The sequence below is a fragment of the Nematolebias whitei genome, chromosome 13, assembly GCF_014905685.2.
Source record: "Nematolebias whitei isolate Nwh7 chromosome 13, NemWhi1, whole genome shotgun sequence".
Classification (NCBI taxonomy): Eukaryota; Metazoa; Chordata; class Actinopteri; order Cyprinodontiformes; family Rivulidae; genus Nematolebias; species Nematolebias whitei.
The window spans coordinates 28,953,414-28,977,220 of NC_056510.1; the positions used below are offsets into that span (position 1 = coordinate 28,953,414).

A 23,807-nucleotide genomic window follows, 5' to 3' on the forward strand; every position below is an offset into this window, starting at 1 on the left:
GCTAACGCTAGCCTCAATCTGCCTGCACGGACCAAACTCTATGGACCCGTTCAGCTCCGCGGGGAAACCTTGGATGTTCTCCGTCTACTAGACCTGGTTCTGGACTGCGGTCTGTGAGGGCAGCTGCTGTGGTCGTTATTACCACCAAGCTGCAGACCGGACCTGCTAACAAGACCTGCTAAGCTACTAACAAGACCATGCTGCTAAGAGAACAGAACCACAACGATGAAAGAACCTCACTGCTAAGCGAAACACACTGTAGATGTATTTCTTTTTCAACTTTGGCGCCTTGTTTTTTAGTATTTTAGTAGCATTTTTTAATATATTTTTAAGTATGTTAGTAGTATTTTTTAGTATGTTTTTAATATTTTTGCTGTATGCTTTGATATTTCTTGTTGTTTTATTTTTTATTTTTTGGCGAGTCGAGACGATTCTTCACATTTCATTGCATTCTTAACCTTGTGTTGATTTTGCACATGACAAATAAACCTAACCTGAACCTTATGCAGGGTTTGATTTAATTCAGGAGCTAGAACTTGGATCTGGGAATAATGTCACATCCAACATCATAGTGTTCCAGGTACAAATTGGCAAATCTGTTCTAATTGTTGCCTCAGACTAAAGTCTGAAAACAATGTATTTATCTGCATTTGATGCATTCAAATGCTGTAGTGACATCCCCTAATCGAGATTAGACAGTACTGTGTGTGAGTGAATTAAAGACAAACAGACAAAAGTGAAAATAGTTAATTATTGTAGCTTTGATCACTTTTTTATACGAGAAGTTGTCAAGTTAGATATAGAGGTTATAGAGACACTTTTTACATCCTAAGGAGAAATTCAAGGGTCGACTGTTCATTTAAAGACATTCACACACAGAATTTCCCAACAGACATAAAAGGTTGAGGCTGGTGAGAAACTTTCAACTTTGTAAGTGAGAGTTCTGACTTCAGGGGGAGTTCCAATTGATTGTTCTGACTTGGGGGTGAGAAATTTTGACTTCTAAATACAAATAAAAGTTACACTGTTAGTAAACTTCTGTAGAAATTCTCTGGTAATAAACGAAGAGCTATAAAATGAGAAAGTGCAGCTTTTTTAATCCACTGAGTATTGATTACTTTGTTGTATTCTTAACAATGAATGAGGAAAAATCACTTGTCACAACTAATGAAGAAAATTACTTGCAAAAAATGGGTTGTCTATGAAGACAAAAGAAACCAGAACTGCATGAAGGTTTGTAACACAAAGTACATTCAATGACACAGCTTTAAAAAGGACAGACATTAAAATACTTATATGAACAATTTGCCCATCATCTATTGTATTAACTAACAACACTGATGACAGATCACAAGTAAATCTACTTGACAAACCAAAAACTTCATGAAAAAGCCTTTTTACATCAAGCTTTAAGTATCATTCTTTTGCTTCGGTATCTAGCCTTGTTGACAAATGAATAGCTTGGAGCCAATCAAGCTGCTTTGGAAGTTAAGAAAAATAAATTTATACTTTAAAATGTCTTAGCAAAGCAAAACCCTTTCAATCTAGACCTACCATATTTTTCGCCCTATAAATCGTGTTTTTTGCATAATTTGCGAGCCCTGTGACTTATACGCCAAAGCGTCATATTTATCTTTTTTTTTCCCATGTTTATAAACCAATTTTTGGCTGAGTTATGACCATTTTCATTCATACTGACTGAAAATATTGAACACTACCATTTTCAGCCACTAGATGGCATTTGAGTAATATGGCATGTCATTGTGTCATGTAATAGGTAAAAGTGGCTATTAATGACACAATCGGCTTCCACCTTTGTCCAGCTCGCTTGGAACAACAGTCAAATCAGCTTAATTTCGCTGCACCGCCCCGGTGAAATGAAGCTAATTTGACCATTGAAGTGCATTTATTAAGTAAAGGTTCAACTGAGACACACCTTTACTATAATCTCAAGCAAACAATTGTTATAGGTGCTTTTCTTGTTAAATTTTGAAGAACTGCGCAGCGTTCCTTCTTCCCGATTTCCTCCCTGTCTGCGCGCTCCCAGAGCACTGAGGCAGCGAATAATTTTGAAATGCAGGTGGTTTGACCGTTAAAGTCCTTTTATTAAGTAAAAGTTAAACTGAGACACAACTTTACTATAAAGTCGAGCAAACAAATAATTGCTTTTAGGTTGTTATCTTGTTAAATTTCAAAGAAATGCACAGCGAGTCCTCCTGTGCACATGCCTACTTCTGCGTATCGGCTTTTGAAACACAGCTGATTTGACCGTCAAAGTGCATTTATTAAGGAAAAGTTATTTGAGACACAAATAATTGTTTCTAAGTGTTAATCTTGGCTTTGGTTGTAATTTTTGAATTGACCAAGAGCTGAAGTCAACCAGTTGTTGTTATACCTCTGAGCCAGCAAGGGAGGTAGTCACTGAGCCAAGTTGGTGAGTAAACAGCTAATGTTACAGCTGTTATTTGTTGGGTCCATTTTGGTGCATTTATGAACAATCAACTTAGGGCTCTGATGAGAGGAGCATGTCTTTGCAGCCATATTGTGGAACCATACTGTAAAAAAAAGACCAACATACTCAGTAAAGAGGCAGAATAGAACCAGTTTGGTGGATTAAATTGGAACACGCCAACTCAAATTCTAATTAGCTCAGACTCATTGAAAAGACATCCGTTATTTGTGACAACTTTCAAAAGAAACTTCGTTAAACAGAAACAACACTGTTCCACTCTCGTTTTAAAGCGAGTTGTTTTTTTGACCAACAAGCTAAACTTTCATGTGAACAATTTCTTGAGTAATGAAACAATCACAACCGTTTCGTTTGCAAAAGTCAACTGTTGGATAAAAATATCCTTGCATTATTTACTTACTCAAATAAGCTACGCTCGACGAAAAGAGAATATTTTTTTAACCAGTTTATTTGCAAGGGCAGAGTTCACCACAGGCTTACACAGATGTTTCAAAGTTACGCTTAAAGCCTCGTCATGACAATCTGCAACGGGCAGGGTACAGGAAGTGTTTTTATACACGCTTATCAGCACGATGACCTCGGCCTCTTAGACTCGGAGGCGTAAGGTGCCTGCAGGCTCCTCTCTGAGCTCACACACATGGTCAACATTAATTTAACATTAGCAGTGATAAACGTCCATAAACATTTACCAGAACTCCCCTGACATCAACTGAAGTCAAATCCAGAGTAGATCAAGGAAAAATCATAAAGAAAACAGAACTTTAACATGCCATTTGCAAGTCTCACAGGTGCATAAATCAACACACAAGCACTCAGCAAAAAAAAAAAAAAAAAAAAAAAAAGCAGCATTTTATCTTTCATTCCTTGACACCAAGGAAAACGGTGAAACAAAAAATCCTGTGTAAGCCAGTACTCTCAGAAGAGGAAGGTCTTTCGGTGGTATTCGATAACAAAAAGGTTTTCTGCTGACCCAAAGAAATTTAGAAACTCAATCCACCACTGAGGGATCACACGAGAGTGGGAATAAAATTTCAAGCCTCAACGTGATAATAGGACCAGCTCCCATTCACTTAAAGATTCCATGAAAGTGACACCTCGTAACGAGAACACTCGTACTTGACGAGAATTAGCGACTTTACACCGCACAAGAAACAAGGCACAAAGAATAAAGTGAACTGTCTTTGGCTTGTTGGACCAGAAATGTCTACAAATACTGTAACACGAGTCAGAAGCTATAAAAATGCACAAATGATCACAAAAGCACGGGGTACTCGTAGTGGCCAACATTTTTCCCAGAAAAGAACTTTTTATTTTTTATTAAATAGCTTTATGTTTCGTTTGCAGTGACACTGAAACAAATGGGGAATTTTGAAATGCTTTCCCCCCTGCAAGCATACTCTCATACATGCAGAGGCAGAAGTGAGATGTGAGCTCATTGCAGAGCCGAAGGCGGTTCAGCTGTATGGCTAGAATGCAGATCAATATCAGGGAAGCAGTGAGAGGAAGAGGGGGAGAGAGAGAAAGAGAGGGAGTGTGAAATGGAGAATACACAGGTGGGAGGGAGATGCAACACAAAGGGAGCGCAGAGAAAAATAATGTACGAGAGATAAAATGCCAGAGATGCTGTAACGGGGTAGAGCAGAACAGAGAAGACAGAGAAGGAGACATGTAGTGCAGACAAACCTTGGCAGGGAGATGGAAGAGGAGAAAAGTCAAAGGCTGCTGCTGATGATGGGAGGAAAAACCAGAGGACAAAAAAAACCAAGATATAAAGCAGAAAGAGAGAGAGAGCAGAATGTTTACATGCAATAAAAACATCAAAATTAAAGAAAATGGGTTATAAATCAAACCGTGAACATGTTCTCTGTAATAACCTGAATGTATAAATCAGGTCTGTAACTAGTGGAGATCACTAAGATTATGTATTTATTCTAGTTTGACTTGATTATCACATTAAAAGGTTTTGTTTTTGGCCCCCAAGAGACAGCACAGGAAGTATCACAACCAGATACAAAACATATATAGTTCATTTATATATTAGTGACCTCTGATAGTCTTAGGACTTCAAAACATTTTAAAGTGCACTCACAAGAAATGAGGTAGGAAACAAAACTGGCAGTTAGACTTAAAAGTCGTGAAGGTCTCCGTTTGAGCAAAACAGAAACTGGAGAGAAAAGTGTGTGGGAGGCGAGCCCTTTTTATTTGAAGTTAGCTTCAATTGAGACAAGTTACTGTTTTAAGTCTAAAAACAAACAATAGACTAATTAATTTTACAAACCATGTTTTTATATTAAAAAATCTGGGTCTTAGTGTTCATAGTAGTTTTCATTTTAATTGTATATTACACCTCTAAATAGTCTAAAAGACAATTTAATTAGGTCAATAGTGCTTTTTAGCTGACAGTGACACTGGAAAGGGCATATTTTGAACGGCATTCTTCGTATTTTACTAGTATCAGAATATAAAAAATTACATTTTCATTAAATTCTCAACAGATTCGCTCTTTTTTAAGGCTTCTCCAGGCACACAAAATTAACACTAGCCATTTTTGCAAAATGGTTCAGTGATATGGCTGCAACATACAAGCTTTAAGCTTCCCAGAGACGTTCATAAATCACTAATTAAGTTGTGCACGACTTAAGACACAGTCCTAAATGAAGCCGACATGGAACTATAGAAGGCGTGGTGTATAATTTGCTGGCACTGACGTGGCATTTTTTGCACAAGCACATCAAAGACTCTACTTCCTGAGGCGGCTGAGGTGAACTGGATGGGAAGCTCAGACCTCACCTCCTTCTACAGGTGTGTAGTGGAGAGCATCTTGTGCTCCAGCATCAACGTGTGGCATGGAGGCTGCACAGCTGCAGAAAGAAAAGCTTTGCAGAGAGTGGTGAAGGCTGCACAGAAGCTGTCTGAGTCATCCTCCCCACCACCACAGACATCTACACCTCCAGATGCAGGAAGAGGACCACCTGCATCAAGAAGGACCCCACACACCCAGCACACACTTCTTGGCCCACTCCCCTGAGGGGAGTGGGCCAGTGATTAGCATGTATCTTAGATCCTTATATACTGCTTCTTTTTATACTTTATATTTTTGCTATTTTTGGGTGTAACTGGGACCTTAAGTACACAATTTCATTCCACTTCATGCACAACATGTGATGCGAATGACAATAAAGAACCTTGAACCTTGATAAAAAGTGTGTTGGATGCCTCCCATTTTAAACTGCGCTGCCTACTGGTTATATGGACCATCTGTCATCACTCCACTGCACAGTTGAGCAGCAACACCAGCTTACTCAAACATACTGTATATTAACTGTTTTGCCTCTGTACCTATCTAACTTAGTGGCTCAGAAGCATAACAGATATGGGTTGACTTAAACCCACCGCGTCATCTCACTTCTTTCATAAATCACACTAAGATGGAAAGAAGGTGTTTCAAGCTGTCTTGATGTGTTTTCCATGTTGTAGATTGCATCATAGCTTCCCTCTAGCCTGACTTTCATCTTCCAGGAAATGCAGCTATGTGGCTGGGTTGATGCAAATCGCAGCACCTCGTATTGGTTCATTTGGTACGTGTTGAACAGGTTTTATTACTGCTCAAAAATAATGACCCTTTCATCATCACCTTTATTTAACCAGAACAAAACCTGTTGAGATCAAGAACTCTTTTCCAAGCGTGACCTGGCCAAGAGGCCTGCAGCACACACCACAAACTAATAATGAAAACAATTAACAATATAGGACAAAACAGTGTTATGCCCACTTAAAACTGTTTAGGATTTCAAAGTGCAAGGCAATGCATAATAATGAGCTTAACAGTGACCAAAACACTAAAGTTAAGAAAGTGCAAGCAATAATTAAAAACAAAAAACCTTCGGACAATGGTTAAAATACAGAGATAATGGTTAAAAACAAGCACTGTTCAAAAGTCGTATAACACTATCTTTTAGGATTGAACTAAAGGTTGTCAAACAGTTGAGTCCTGGCAGTTTTAGATCGGTCTGGGTGCAGCAAAGCTGAACGCTCTTCTCCCTTTGAATCACAAATGCAAGATCTAACAGGCTGTAATTAAATCTGATAATACCGTTACCGCAAAAGCTAGTATTCTGCCTGTAGCTGTTTACTAATTTTAAAAGCCAGACGGTTCAACCCTCAAATCCATCGCCTTCTCAAAACGTTCCTCTCATCTGTGCTGCAGTAGGTTAGGTGAAAGTGACTAATGCTAGCGTTACACATCTGCACAACTTTTGTATTTAGTCACCACTCTTTGAAGCAGCAGCAGAAACCACCAAACCAACTACAGCGATGAGGGTATAAAAGAAAGCAGTCACAAGACTCGTGTCACACATGCTCAAATGGTCACATTGGTGTAGGCCTGTGAGGTTGATTCCTTGTTTAGCTCAAGAAATCACGTGGATCTGACTTTACAGATCTAATCCCAGTGGGGAAAGACAATAAAAAAAAAAAACAATTGAACACAGGAGTGAAAGGTGGCAACATTTTCAGTAGGTTTTGGTCTCCTGAGCCAGTCTTCAGCCTCTGACAAAAGCAGTTCTTTGCTCTGACCCACCATAGAATTGGGATGGAGATAGCATTGGCTTTCTGGTGCTATAGGTGGTGCTTTAGGCAGCAGAAACAAGAAAAAGCTGGTGCCTAGCAAGTAGTGGCTCTTGTTGAGCACTGGAGCTCGTTTAATGGAAAATCCCTTGAGAAATTTAGAAAGTACAGCGTGCAATTCAAAGTTTTACCGTACAGTATCTAGTTTTAAATACATATCAACAATACCTGTTCAAATCACAGAACAATCCAAAGCTGGGAGCAGTAATTAAGTCTAATACAATAAATCAAACAAGCGGGGAAAAGAAATCATTTTTGTTGCCAAAACAAATCTGTTAACGAGGCAACAGTTTATTTGTTTGATCTGTAAATCAATCAAGATGACAACGTATGGAAATCCCAAACCTTGTAGATATTGGTTTTCTTTGCGCACTTTATGGAACGACAGCTAAATCAATTTAGGTCCAATATGACAAAAGACTATAACCGAGTCTAAAAGACAAAATAAAATAAAAAAAGTCCAAGAGGTGTATGAGTTGTGTGGAAAAAAATAAAATAAAAAATCCACCACAAAAAAAAAAAAAAAAGCAAACGAAAAATCTAAAACTCCAGTTAAACTGGGTTATGAAGGGAGAAAGTACTTGAACACGATGAGTCTAGGTTAGGGGGGCTGAGAGGAAGGAAAGCACAGATTCGCTGCTGTAAGAGAGGAATGTTTTGACGCTGTCACCCAATCACCACCCCCTCCCATCCCTCCCCCCTCCAATCTCACACCTGATGTGTGGGGGCTGCTGGGAGCCGCATGCCAAGATGAATAACAACCGGCTGTTAGTCACGATAGCGCACGAACACACGCGCGGCCTGTCTCTCTCTCCTCCTTTCTCGCTCCGTCTCCCTGTCGCCTTCTTTCTCGCCTCCCTCTCTGCCTCCTCGACACACACAAACAGCGTTTTCTCTGTGATTTACGGACGCATTGAGATTCAATTTCACTGTGCTGTCTCTCTGTCTCTTTCACCCCGCTCACCACAGTGCAGCGTTGACATTTGGGTTGAAGGTCATACCACACATTCCTCTCTTCCACGCTGTGCTCGTGACCTGCTATCAGTATGGTCGGGGAAACTGAGTAGGTGACAATATGCGTGCGTGTTTGTGCACACGTGAAGTAAGACCACTCGCGGTTCAATATCGGCTCCAGCTCGTATCTGCAGAGGCAGTCAATGTTTGCAGATTGAGACAAATGTGTGGAGAGCTTTTATTGATTGAGGGGTTTATTTAAATGCAACCAATGAGGTTTGTGGTCCAAATGTAGAAATATCATATTTCATGTAATGTGCTCTTCATTACATTTCCCTAAAAGACAAATACGAGAGAGAGAGAGGAAATTAAGCTCTTGATTTGGTAATTTCATTCTAGAAAAGTTGATTTTGGTGTCAGACCTAGCAATTATTTTCAGTGCAGATGATAGATGAACAGCCGTTAACACATGGTCGCAATTAATGTGGGTGATTATTTCTCCAGGGTGAGAGCAATTAAAACATTGGTTAAGTTAAATTTACAAGTATTAGGGCTGCTTGTAAAAAGGAGTCTTACACGTAATTATGATATAACTAAAAAGACTAATTCAATGTAATGAACGCCAACCAATCAAACTGCAGTTTGTTTATTCAAACTTGACCTTTGATAGATTAAAAAGATGGTTTATTATATTGGTTATTTGGACAACATTTGGTAAGAGAATAAATTTAAGTACAGTAGACCCTTGTTTATCGTGGGGGATCCATATCCTGAAGCCCTGCGATAAGTGAAAAACCGCGAAGTAGGAATAGTAGTACAAGCAGTACGTAGTAGTTTATTTTAGTATTTATACTATATATATATATATATATATATATATATATATAAAGGCGTTTTAAACCCTTCCCACACTCTTGCAATGTTCTAAACAATGTTTCTAAACTCTAAACGCTCTAAAAAAGCACAGCATGATATTTCAGCTCTGCCTCTGGCTGCCCTCTCAGCCACGCCCACTTCTCTGCTCTGCATGGAGACCAGCTGATCAGCTGCAGGAGGAAGCTTCTCCCACAGCTGTAGGCTGCACACAGGTGCTAAATAATTTCAAATAATTTATTTCAAATAAAAAATTCATGCTGATTGTGTGGCTCATTCGTCAATCAGTCATTGTGTGTCACGTCCAATCTTGCTTTGAAAAACCGTGATAGAGCAAGTCCGCGAAAAATGAACCACGAAGTAGCGAGGGACTACTGTATTGCCAAGATGAGTTTTGTAAAGTCCAGATCATTAGCTTCAATCATGAGTTCCACATTAATGCCACATATGATAAAATTCCCATCAGATGTTCTTGATTTGTCACATTCAGAACATTGTGTCGGGTGTTGACTGAACCTCTGCAGTTCGTCCCAAGACAATCTTTATAGGTGGTGCTACACACTTTTAAAAATGCACCTTTTGTAGCCTTTTGTTACCAATTTGAGACCATATCAAAAGTACAAGATTAAACAAGTCATTCTTGTCGTTTTTGTTCTTGTCAATGCCCACAATCCTTCCCTTTTTAGGCAGTTACAAAGTTACTAACTCTCCAACTATATAGTCCTCCTTTGCCATTGATGGTAAATGTCATTTGGCCACATGGACTATCAGCTGAGTGTTACGCAACCACATCAATCCCCTAGCGGTGCAAAAGTAGGTCCTTATAACTGCTCCATATTTGGACCAACAGTGCCTATAACCCTCAGAGGGCTTGTATAACTTTTTGGTCCAAAAACACAATTATAGTGTGGCTATTTAGCTCAATTAGAGGCACAAGTTGCTCGAAATTAAGGGACTCAAGTCCCAGGTAAAGTTCACTGTAAAGCAAAGAATTTAGCAGGACTTAAGCACAGACTTTTTTCTAACTTAAAATGTTCCAATATTTTCATGGACTTTAGGCTCATATGTGCTGTATCTAAGCAGCACACAGGAACTTAAATTCCAATTTTTATGAATTCATGGATATCTTGTGCTCATGAATAGTGAAATATTACACAAAGATTTTTAATCATGCAGAAAAAGATTGTTTGGCTTGTACCTCACTTAATGGGTGATAGTGAGTTAGTGGCATACAGGCTGGGTTGGGCAGAACCAACTCAAAGGTGAGGAAGTGCTAGTCAAAAATTGCACTGTTTACAACGACGTGCTCACAGCTTTTTTGGTACAAATTCACCAGTATTTTCATCTACGCTGCTTCTTTCATTCTACTGTCAATTGACAAATTAAAATACTTTACATGTCTCATTATCCTATATTTCTGAAGTTTTTTTTTGTATAAAAAAACTGCTCTGGACTATGTCCAATCACAAAACCATTGACTTGACGATTTCTTCAACAAATACTGGGTTTGGTGAAATTAGAAATGTATGTCTGCAGTTGGTTTCCTTTCCTGTTTATATATGATTAGAGAAGTCTGCCTAATCTCTGTGTTTTCTAAGACCTATTTACTAATGACTCATTTGACATTATTACTGCTTTAATTAATTTAAAATGTTAAGACTCAAAATGGTAAACAAAAATAGTACAGCTAAAATTGTTTAGCATGCTGTTTTGGTTATTAAAGTGTAGTTGTGTCTTACAAATAAATAATAAACCTAGCTCCATCATATACTGTATTACAGATCTTATTGTTTCATACTTTCCTAACAGAGCACTTCACTCTCAGACTGCAGGTTTACTTGTGGTTCCTAGAGTTTCCAAAAGTAGATCGGGAGGCAGAGATTTATGTTATCAGGCTCCTCTCTTGAGGAACCAACTTCAAGTTTCTGTCCGTGAGGCTGACACATTGTCTACTTTTAAGATTAGGCTTAGGTCTTTCCTTTTTGATAAATCCTATAGTTAGGGTTGTCTTGGGTTTCCTGAGCTATTCCTTACGCTGCTATAAGCTTAGACTGCTGGAGGACAAACGTTGGTTACGTACTGTAACCCCAGAAGAAAAAAAGCTATTTGGGAGCTGATTGATCGGTCTCAAGTCAAGTCAACTTTATTTATAGAGCACATTTAAAACAGAACCTGTTATCAAAGTGCTTAACAACAACAACAACAACAACAACAACAACAACAACAACAACAATCAATGAGAGTAAAATTAAAGAGAAAAAAATATATATACAATACACTAATAATAATAACTGAATAATTAATAAAAAGCATTTAAAACATAGGATCACAGAACAAAAAACACTAGATCAATTTACACTGTGTGAAATGCCTGAGAGAACAGATGTGTTTTAAGCAGGATTTGAAGTGAGGAAGGGAGGTGGCCTGCCTGATGTTGGGGAGCAGGTTGTTCCAGAGTTTGGGGCCCATGACTGAAAAAGCCCGATCTCCTCTTGAGTTTCAGTTTTGTTTTTGGAACAGCCAAAAGCAGCTGATCGGATGATCTCAGGGCCCGAGAGGGAACGTAAGGTTCCAGAAGCTCAGAGAGGTAAAGGGGTGCGAGGCCATTTAAGCATTTGAAGGTCAACAGAAGAATTTTAAAGACTATCCTCGTACGAACAGGGAGCCAATGAAGGGAGGACAGAACTGGTGTAATATGTTCAGACTACGAGTTCCGGTTAAAAGCCGAGCAGCAGCATTCTGGAAGAGCTGAAGACGTGAAATGGAGGCCTGGCTGATCCCAGCATAGAGTGCATTGCAATAGTCCAATCGGGTCATGACAAAGGAGTGGACTAGTTTCTCAAGGTCGGGTCTGGACAATACTGGCTTGAGCTTAGCTACCTGTCTGAGTTGGAAGAAGCTTTTCTGCAGAACAGAGTTGATTTGTTTGTCAAACGTGAAGTCAGAATCTAAAACCATCCCAAGATTTTTACCAGACTGCTTCAGATATGGCTGAAGAGAGTCCAGGTTGACAGGATCAATGGCGGCAGTTGAGCTAGGGCTAAAGACAATGACTTCAGTCTTCTCATTGTTAAAACTTAAGAAATTTGAAGCCATCCAGACATTTTAACAGAGGGTGAATGGAGCAAACACTTGCTGGTTTCACAGGCAGGTAGATCTGGCAGTCATCAGCATAGCAATGGAATGAAAGACCATGTTTCCTCAGGATGGACCACAGTGGGAGCAAATAAAGTGAGAACAGAAGGGGTCCAAGAATCAAACCCTGTGGGACCCCGCAAGAAAGAGGTAATGAGGCAGATACATTATTACCAACCTTGACACAGAAACTCCTGCCACTCAGGTATGAGCGGAACCATTCTAATGCAGCACCTGTGATCCCAACCCACTGCACCAGACGTGATATAAGGAAACTGTGGTCAACAGTATCAAAAGCAGCAGTAAGGTCCAGGAGCACAAGTACCATAAATTGACCAGAATTGTTTGAGATCATAATATCGTTACAAACCCTTACTAATGCTGTTTCAGTGCTGTGGAGTTGCTTAAAACCAGATTGAAAAACCTCGAAGATTCTGTTCTCATTCAAAAACTTGTTTAATTGAATGAAAACTATTTTCTCGAGAATTTTGGACAGGAAGGGAAGTTTTGAGATTGGTCTGAAATTTGAGCAAGTCAAAGGGTCAAGTCCAGGTCTCACCGTAATTCAAACGGACCAGGGGTGGGGCCCACACAACCGGTGGGCATGGAATAAAGTTTTCACAGTGCTGCACTGCGATTACAGTGATGCGATGCGCGTGAAGGGGATAAACCCACTAGCGACAGCCTTAAAGGGCTGCGCCTATACGAAATAGAACTGGCCACATTTCCTCACACAGTTGCTGTCTTTACTTGCTCTACTCTATATGTATTTGTAGTTATTTCCAACCTAAACATTTTTTTGTCTTTCCTCCAATAGAAAGTACTCCTGGACCTGCCATTCTGTGTGTTTGTTTCTCTTTCCTGTCCTCTCAAACCCAGCTGGTCGAAGCAGATGGCCGCTCGTCTCCTGAGCCTGGTTCTGCTGGAGGTTTCTTCCTGTTAAAAGGGAGCTTTTTCTTGCCACTGTTGCCAATGTACTTGCTCAGGATGGAAGACTGCAACAAAGTGAAGATTCAACTCAATTTGCTGGCTTCCTTAGATAGAAAACTTTTACTAATTGGCTTTTTATGCACGTGAATGCTTTTGTACAGTGCCCGAAGACAACTTCTGTTGTGACGGCGCTATCACAATAAACTGAAATGAACTGAAATAAATTCCCAGGATCCCCTCTTGTAGGGTCTTAGTTAAGCACCCAACAGACCCTGTGGTTATATAGAGCTAATTTAGAGACTCTCCAAACTAAAATTTGCCAACACTTATGCTGTTAGAATGCTAAATTGGTTTAAACATAAAAGGTGGAAGTCAAACACTGAGGATGCTTTTATTTGGATGGATGGCTCAATCCTCTGCCCCTCCACAAGTTGACAAAACCTTGAGCTAAACTCAAAATTCCAAATTTCTTACAAAGGACTCATTATTGTGTGTGAGTGTGTGTTCAATAGAAAAAAAAAAGCTTAAACCAAACAAGACATTTCTGTGTGACTGGGTGAATAAGAAATACAAGGTGATGTACTTGGTAGAACCGTGCCAAGGTTAAAAGGTGCTTTGTGCACCAATTTACTTCAGCTGACAACAAACATGCTCTTTGAATGTGCACAACAAAACATGCATCAGCAATCAAAGATGAAAATTGGGGGTGGGGGGGAGGGGGATAAAGCACCCCGCTGATCCATTCACTCATTGGATGCACCATCTAAAACATGCATGGATGAGCTTTGACCACTCGTGACCCTGAAGAAATAAACAAAGGTAACCGGAAAAAGACGGAAGCAATTCAGAGATTTAAAAATCAAATTTTAAACAGTATCTATCTGTGCCATATGTGACTGATTGTCTTCTGAATAATAGCCTTTTGGGAATTAGCTGGAAGTTTGTTACAGAGTTTGCTGCTTTCGCTTTTCATCTACCTTCCTCACATTTGTCGTATTTCCAAAATACTATACCGCATTTTTATTGTACACTTCTTGCAAACAGCCGTGATCTTGTCTAGCTCTGTCTTTCCCCTGAACATTGTACGATCCAAAATGACTTTACACTGTTTTAATGACAAAGGAGGGGGTTTAATCGTGCTGTCCTCCGCTCCATGCTAGTGGTCTCCATTCAGATAAAGGAACTAGCTAACTAACTTGCTGTACAGTGGCCTACAAGGCCAAATTCTATGGTAGCCGAGCAGACACGTATGTGGTACGCTCCGAGTATGAGTGGAAAAAAAAAAAACTTAAACGCATTTTAAAATCAATTTATGGGCTTTGAGAGTCGATTCAGAATCACCAGGACTAGGAATCTAAATTCTTTAATGAATCAATTTTTTTCTGCACCCCTACTTTTGACTATTCAATCTACATGCATTCCAAATGTTCACAAAGAGAAGGGAAGGAGACGTTTGAGACTGTCATCATTGTATGTTCCCATAGAATGGCGAAATTAGTTCTCTGCATTTAACCCATTACACCTGAGATACACCCAGGTGGAGCAGTGGGCAGCTATGTAAGCGCCCGGGGAGCAATTGGGAATTAGGTGTCTTGCTCAGAGACACCATGACATGTGGGAATGGCTGGGAGTCGAACCGCAACTTTCTGGTCCCAAGCTGGCTACCCTATACCCCATCTCGGCCCCCTCAGAAACTCTTAAAGCCAATTTCCGTGAATTAGTATTGGAACACCAAGGTCTCTGCCTGTTGCCTAGGTCACTAGTCCCTTGTGGCACCTCGATTACAATGGTCCAGAAGAAGGGTGGTTTTATCGAACTAATTTGAAATGTGCCAATGAGTAATGGTCCAACCACCAGTCACCCACCAACAAGCCTCTTCACAACCTCTGTATTCCTAGTCTGAGCAAGGTTTCTTGGTTCCGCTATTTGTTCGGGTTCCTAAATTGTGCTTTGCCTGGACCCTCATCTAGAAGTAACTGGCCATGGGAGAGATGCTATCAGGGACAAACCTTCGCAAGCAGCATAGTTTCTGGAGCCTTGGGGAAATTCAAACCACTGCTATTCTGCCTTAAAAAAGCAGTTTAGGTGATTTGGACATCTGGTAAAATGCTTTGTGGACGCCTTTTAAGGAAGTGTTTCAAATATGTCCCATTGGGAGGTGTCCTCGGGGCAGACCCTGGACTTGCTGAAGAGATTATGTCTCACAGCTGGCCTGCATGGGAACAAATAAACTGATGCATGAATGAAAAAATCTTCTAAAAAACGTTAGACATCATCTTGAGTTTTGTGATTTCTTTTAGCCTTTTTGTCCAACTCCGACAGAAAATGTATGCTTATGACTACAGTATGTTTAAATTCTTGATGGACTTCCGTCAAAGTTACACATTGTTATGTTAATCTCCACACAAATTATAAAAACTAATGATCCTTGATTTTTCAGCTAGCCCCATCATTTTTAATCATGTGTACTGAATTAATCAATATAGGAGAGTTTTTGGTGCATATCTGAAAACAAGTTCATCATACTCAGAGTATCTTCCTATATGGACTCATTTCACAATTAAAAACACAGATCAACAAGCGATCAATCAGAAATATATATTTAGATCAGAATATTAACAAAGCAACAGTCATAATAAACAATATAATTAACACAGCTGCAGCACAGGTGTGAAGTGTTTGCAGTGTGAAAATGTAAATTAAAAAGTCTATTAATGAAATTACACTATCATTAAGCGTAAGAAAAAAAGATCTGATAATATTTAAAATTGTTTTTTAATACGCTGAAGGTTCTTTTGGTTTAATTTTTAAGAAGATTTAAGAAGTTTTATTAAACTGTCTTAAAAAAGTGATCCAATTTACAAAGATTAATTTCCATCTGAGACTGTTAACGCTAAAAAATTTACCTGACAAAATGTTTGGGAGCTCTCCAGTAATTTTTTTACGTCATTGTCAACATTCCAAGCAAACCCTATGAAGTCAACATGTACAAATTTAGTGCTTTAAGTCTTTATTACAAAAAAGCAGTTTACTCCAGAGATTTTCAGCAGCTTGTTGGGAAAACCAAAAGGTTTAGAAGATTTAACTCTTCAGATATAGATTGGTTAAAGAACAGAACTTTTAACCCACACAAAAGGGGTTTTGTTATTTAATTTTTTTCCCCAAAGGAATTCAATAATCAGAAATTGGTTCATTAACTTGCACTGATTTGGATCATAACTTGCTTAAGGGCAAGTTAGAACCTCAGAATAAACTTCCTGACAATGTATCCAAGCAAAAAAGGAAAACTTAGTGGCTTGGAAAACCCAGAATGACCTCAAGCTTTACTTCTTAGGAAGATGATGCACTTTCTCCAAACCAGGATGAGCACTAACTGTAGAAACAGTAAATGGACTGCGTTTATAAAGCACTTTTCTAGTATTACTGACCGCACAAATAGCTTTAACACTATACAGAATATATACATATAAATACAGTATATACATCACAAACAGCCCTGTGATGGACTTACGACCTGTCCAGGGTGTACCCCGCCCCTCGCACACTGATTGCTGGACATGGGCACCGGCGACCCCCGTGACCCAAAATGGAAGAAGCGGGTAAAAGATAATGGATGGATATATCACAAACAACGATGAGTCCAGTTACAGGCAGGAGATGGAACACCTGGAGAGCAGGTAAAGGAAGAGCTGAGGCGAGCTGGTCTGGGAAGCTCAGTCCTCACCTCCTTCTACAGGTGTGCAGTGGAGAGCATCCTGTGCTCCAGCATCAACGTGTGGCATGGAGGCTGCACAGCTGCAGAAAGAAGAACTCTACAGAGAGTGGTGAAGGCTGCACAGCTGCAGAAAGAAGAACTCTACAGAGAGTGGTGAAGGCTGCACAGCTGCAGAAAGAAGAACTCTACAGAGAGTGGTGAAGGCTGCACAAAAGTCTGTCGGAGTCAGTCTCCCCATCATCACAGACATCTACACCTCCAGATGCAGGAAGAGGGCCACCTGCATCATGAAGGATCCCACTCACCCAGCACACACTTTTTGCCCCGCTCCCCTCAGGAAGGAGGTTGAGGAGCATTAAGTGTAGAACCACAAGACTGAGGAACAGCTTCTACCCTGAAGCTGTTGGACTCATAAATATCTAACCAGAATAATGACTGTGAAAAAAATCACATCATGTTGCTGCTGATCTGTTTCATGTTGCAGCTGATCTGTTTCATGTTGCTGCTGATCTGTTTCATGTTGCTGCTGATCTGTTTCATGTTGCTACTGATCTGTTTCATGTTGCTGCTGATCTGTTTCATGTTGCTGCTGATCTGTTTCATGTTTCTGCTGATCTGTTTCATGTTGCTGCTGATCTGTTTCATGTTGCTGCTGATCTGTTTCATGTTGCTGCTGATCTGTTTCATGTTGCTGTGTTAATTTGTGCTCATCTGCTCACACAGACTCATGTTCGTGCTGCTGTTCAGCGTATTGTTTTTATGCTACTAGTGCTTAGTGTATTTTTAGTTAATATTTTTCTTACGTAATATCTCATATATTATTATTGTTTTTCTTTTACATTTTATACTATTATTGGATGTAACTGGAACCCTGTGTACACACTTTCGTTCCACCACATGCATCACATGTGGAGAGAATGACAATAAAGAACCTTGAATCCTTGAATCTATGCACTACACATCCACACATTTGCCAATCGGGGGCAACCTGGAGTTCACTGTGTTGCCCAAGGACACTTCAACATATGTTGGGGAAAGCCAAGATCAAACCACCAACCATCCCATCCAGATGCCCGCCTCTCCTCTGGAACCACAATCACCCAGAAATGAACAGAAATCAGAAAACCAGTACAATGGATGCCCATGTATATCTTATACACAAGGTCAGAAAAAAAAAGTAAACTACAGCAACTTTAGGCAAGTGATCAATCAAACGCACAAAAAAATGTCAGCAACATAAAACAGAGCATGAAGGGGATACTGAAGTTAGTAGCTTGAAAGGGAGAAATGACGCATAGTAAACCAGCAACTGAATCACGTTTCTATACTCAAACAGCGAAAAAAGTCTGGTAACAGCAGTCATAATCAATTAAGTTGTAATAGTTGCACATGCAATAAGGCAAATGAGCCATTAAATATTGTATTAGTAACAGGTGCTTGTAAAGCAACATATATAAAATGAATAATTGGCACATTACACCAATACAAGGTAAAAATCATGCCTGTTCAAATTTAGACTTTTAAGTATTCACATTGTTGTGTAATAAAGTGATGCAACTAATGAAACCCTTCCAGGAAAACCTATTTGGACCACATGGAAATATACTTTAGAAGATCTCAACCCGTGTTGTTTCTGCTCCGTATGTTGAAAAGACCTCGGGCCAACAACAAACGGCGCCTAGTGACGGTAAGAACGAGGGGAAAAGGCACTGCTTGAACAGAAGCATTGTAAATGAGTGCGTGAATGAAAACACGCGGTGAAACACTTTGTAAAACCTCATCAAGCTCAAAAGTGTGACAATATGGTTTAGGTGACAAATAGATGTGTCTCCTAACTCTTGCACAACCTTAAACTTAGAACATTTCACAGCAATTCAAGCTTGTCGTGGAGAGAAAACAGGGGCCACATCTGGCAAAGTGGTAAACACGGAATTTGTCAGTGTCAGGGGTGCAGAGAAATCTTGGAATATTAAATGTTTTCTTTGAGGTATTTTAATAAATTATAATTGAATTAAACGTCAAGAATCTGACCGTAACTCAATCTGATGTGGCAGAAAATAATAATAATGGTTTTCCTTCAGTTGTGAAGCACTTTTTAAATCTTGAAGATCTCTGGCTCGCCTGATGAGGCCGGCTGACTGACTTCGAAGCTCTCACGAGCAAAGATGATCGTCAGCAGGTTCCAATCAGAGCGCTTCGTTAACACGCTGTGGAAGTTTGACACTGATGCAAGAAACTGGAGCTGAACTTTCAGGGAGCATGAGGCAGAAGATCTGGGAATAATAGAATGTCTGCAGAAAGTGACCACTTGAAGATACATTTTAAACAGATTTAACTCAAGAACATCTTTTTTTAATTATTGCCTTCTTCTACAGTGTGGCCCACAACACCTTGCATACATGTTTACCCAGATTTGCATTTTACACATAAACATTGTCTTAAAAAAACAATTAAAACTGACATAAACTTGGACACGAAGCAACAAAGTCTTTCAAAAAGTATTTAGGACGATTGTAAATTTTCCAAAGTTGAACCATGTAGTGAACCAGATGACCTCAAATCTACCAGATGGACAGAGACTGTTATGTTCATTGATCTGAATAAGTCTGGGCCATCTGATGACTTTCTTTCTTGAATTAATCAAGCAGAAAAGACAATTCTTTATAATCATTACTGTCTTACAAATGTTTTGATAATCAAATTGTGTTAGTTTCACTCAATGCTTATAGGTTGAAAAGAACTACTCATCTTTATTTTACATAAACAGTAAGTAATGATTTTTATTCCTCATTCCAAGAAGAAATCACCTGAATAAGCATTCCTTGATTTTCTGTCTGAAATGAGTCAAGTCGTAAGTATGTGAAAGGTTGGTTTTCGGTCAACTAAAATGTTTACCGAGAAAAATGTCATGTTTAAACTTTTTCAGAAGATTACCAAGAGTTGACTCCACGAAGTCTGCTGTTGCTGCAATAATCTTTTCTGTATGTGAAAACAAATTTCATTCTCTGACCTCGACCGTTGATAAACACCTTACGTCAAAACCACTCCTCTTTCTGGTCCTTCCACGAATCAGAAAGCTCTAAATTGAACAGGAAGTCGACCCAAATAAAATGTGGCAACTTCCCAGTTCATGTTAGTTTGAGATTGAGATTGAGAGTGCAGCCGGTTCTGAAAGTTTCAGAGCAATGAAGAGTCCAAGAGAGCAATGAAGAATCCAGAGGTTTTTGGGATTATAATTCTGTTTTGAGCTAACTACGCACGACTCTCTGAAGGTTTGGTAGTTCTCGACGGAGACGCTGAAACGAGTCAGAAAGGAACTACTCCGACGCTGATTCATCATCAACAGGTAGATGGTTCTATTTTGACCAAGTGTACCGTGAGAAGCTGAGATCGGACGGAGCGTGCAATTTCTGGTTAAACAGATTAAATTTCCCTCACATATTTCCTCTGTAAGATAAATCTCAATTTACTCTTAAACTCACCTCTCTCTCATAAATCAGTGCAGATATTTTTAGAAATATCTGAAGCAAAGTCCTCAAATCACCGCCGAGTGATTTGAAGTTCATTATTTGTGAAACTGTCTGTTATTATTTTCATATTTTGCCAAATTAATGTAAATGTTTGATGTTAAACTTTGATTCTGAAAATAAATGATTCCATTCATTTGATGGGTCAAAGGTAATAACGTCTCTTGTTCGCATTCCTTTAAATTCAATGCACGGCATTACACAGTCAGAAAGATGAAGAACTCGTGAAAAGTATGCATAAATATATATCCATATATTTGTCATACAACAAGTGACACGTATCTCACGTGACTCACTACAACCACAATAAACCAGTTCTGATTACACTGATATTAACAGAAAGCAGCTTGTTGGTCTTCAGTCAAAGGAGACTATGTGATGATTCATAAGCATTTGTATTAAACGTGTTTTGCTTGTTGTGTGAATGTCGATGAAGCATTCACACTATAGTGATCCATTTTTCTTCCGTACATTTTTCTGCATCTTTGTTGTTCCACAATTTTTGTGCTATTTCAACAAATCATTAATCAAAACGTTCAGCTCTTTCAGGAGAAGGGTGAAATGGATTTTTGGTATTGGTGCAACTTTAGCTTTTTGAAATATTTAGCCTTTTCAGTCACCTTTTTCCTCATAGAAAATGAATTGAGCTCATTTTATATCCTTCAATTCTTTTAATCTGTTTACAACCTTTTTTTGTTCTGCTTCAACTTCTTTCAACTTCTTTGAGCAATTTTTAACTTTTGTCAGCTAATTTCATTTGTTTTGTGCTCCTTTCAGATTCTTTCTGCTAACTACAACATTTTTGTCCTTCTAACTTCGTTCTGCTAATTTCAGCCGTTGCTGCTATTTCAGCTACTATTCAGCTGTTTTTATACTAATTTTAACTTTCAGCTTATTCTAGAATTTTTGCACTCAAACTTTTTTCAACCTAATTCAGGTAAATTGTTCTTTTTCCACTTCCCTCTCATAATTTAAGCTTCTTTCTGTCTTTTTAGCTTCTTTTCAGCTGTTTTTTCCTAATTTCAACTTTTTTCACATAATTGCCACTTTTTCTGCTTATTTCTGCTTCGTTCAGCCTAATTGGCCAATCGTGTTCTTTCTGCTTTCTTCTGCTAATTTAAACTGGTTCTTTCATTTCAGCTACATTTTTAGCATTTTTTAGCTAATTTCGGCTGTTTTCAGATAAATTCAAGTTTTTCATGTAAATTTCTGCTACTTTCAGCCAAATTAACTTCTTTATGCTAATTTCAGCTTGTTATGCTCCTTTCAGCCTTTTCTGCTCTTTCAGCTACTATTTAGCTCTTTTGATGCAAATTTGAACTTTTTCAGCTAATTCCACATTTTTTAGCTCATTCCAGTTCTTTCCACTTCCTTCTGATAGTTTAATCTTCTTTTTGCCTTTTCAGTTACTTTTCAGCAATTATTTTAGCAAATTTAAGCTTTTTTAGCTAATTTCTAAAATTTTATGCTAATTTTTGTTTATTTAAACCTAATTCAGCAAATATATGTTCTTTCTGGTTTCTTCTGCTAATTTAGGCTTGTTCTTTCATTTCAGCTACATTTCAGAAACTCTTGTTTTTAGCTAATTTCAGCTGTTTTTCATCACGTTCTTGTGAAATAAGTATTCACACTGCATTTTCGCAGGAAATACAATTTCTCTAGTTTTTATTTTATTAGTGGGTCCAAAACTTGGCAAGGCACTGAATAATGAGAACATTTTTGTTGGGACATATTTGGAGCAAAGAAACACATTGTGTACCTGCATGCCCGTCGGGCTCAATAGGCTCCACCACTCTTTATCCAGACCAAAAACAAAAGCGTTGGCCAATCCATGGAGAGGTGCTGACAGGACGTGTAAAAGGGTCAGGGGGAACGAAGGGTCCCAAGGGTAGAAGGCGTTATGGAGCCTGGAGGAGAAGGAAAGACAGAGAAGTGCTGAGTTTTACTGTTGTAAAGTTTTAAATAAAGAAACAACCTGCACGAGAGGCTTAGGGGGTGAGGACGAAGTAATCGAAGAAGTCAGAGAGAGAAGAAAGACAGCAGGAAAAAAAAGACAGCTAGAGGTTGATAAAGCAACAGAAGGCGAGTGAAAGAGAGGCAGAGGACAAGTGAGTGACAGAGTGAGGGACAGGGTGAGAACGAGAGGTAATGAGAGCAAGTGGCGGAGGCAGAAAAAGAAGGAGCAAGAGAGGAAAAGGGGAGGGTGAAAGAGCGAGCGAGCTTTATATCAGCGTTTAAGAGCCCATTAGGCAGCGTGAGACGGCTGGGCTGACACATTCTTGGCTGCTGCTTCGACAGCACGCAGCACTTTACAAGGACAGGGAGACGTGTAGAGCGCTCAACTCGCTTCCTCTCCTCACCACTTTCTCTCAGCTCGGCTTGCAGCCTCTCCTGACCACAATTTCAATTTCCCATCTTCTATTATTTCTATGTGCAAATTTCTTCCACGTTACCCTGCCTCCCGCTGACACATCTCCCAGCTCTTTGCGGCCAGCTTGATCTATCTGGACATCTCATTTTTATCTTCACTCATGAGGCTGATCCTCGATTCCTCTTCTTTTCAATTTTGGGAACCTGGGGCATGACCAGGGAAGGCACTGATATTGTGTGATGTGGCAGAGAAGTAATGGCCGTCTGTGTGAACGACACTGCTCGCCCATTAACCCTGGATTAACCCTGTATTAGCGCTGCTCTCCGGGTTTGCCTGCCACTAATGTCTTTATTGATCTATTAGCGAGAGAATCAAACTGCACGCGGCATTTTCTGCAGCGTTGTGTTCATGGGTTGGTCATCCAGCATGAGCTGAGCAGCCACAGCTGTTGACATCTGGGGTCAGGAAAGTTATGCTCAAGTTGTATGGACACAAATCCAAAAATATGTCTGAAAGTATCACTGTTGTCTTGTAGTAAGGCTTTACGTGAGATTTTACAGTCGCTCATTTCTACTGACTGAGAGTCAAAAGATAAGATCTCTATTTATTATTATTATTATTATTATTATTAGTCGAACCTTCGGTAATAGCAGCTCTTTATATGATTGATCTTATAAAAGTGTTGACGTCAACCTGAACAGGGACAGTCATTTAAATTCACTTTTATTACCACTAATTTTCACTTAATATTTCAAAAAGATTTTGAATTTGACGATAAAGGCCCAAAATATAAACAGGGTTGACTTCAACAATAAATGTAAACATTTTAAGCAAAGATCTTGTGAAATATGTAAGAGCTTTGTGTTGGAGATGATTCACAGCTACTTCAATCAATCATAGCTCAATATTTGTAAAATTGATTGTTATAGTCATTTTTACATTTTCTAAGGTCAGTTGGCTGTGGTGGCCATCTTGATTTGAGATGACATCATCACATATGTACATCAAATGAGTGTTTTCCAGGAGTTTCATTAAGAGTTTATACTCCATGAAATAGTTTGTCTGTTTGCAAACCATCTCATATCTTCTACAGCTGACACCAGCAAACTGGTTGGGCCGCTATGTGAATGTGCTGCATGTGGGACTGAGATTGTTTGTGGCCCCTCGGACTGACGAAGTCCTTTGGATGAAGGACATAACGTCAAA

General features: G+C 39.3%; 1 protein-coding gene across 1 annotated transcript in view; it reads right to left on the bottom strand.

Annotated features, from left to right (window-relative positions):
- si:dkey-100n23.5 (cyclic AMP receptor-like protein A) overlaps positions 1-23,807 on the bottom strand; it is a 77,857-nt gene that overhangs the window by 1,227 nt on the left and 52,823 nt on the right. The window contains exon 12 of the mRNA XM_037686578.1: positions 21,990-22,137. Coding sequence (XP_037542506.1) covers positions 21,990-22,137 — 148 coding nt within the window. The remainder of the gene's footprint in view (positions 1-21,989; positions 22,138-23,807) is intronic.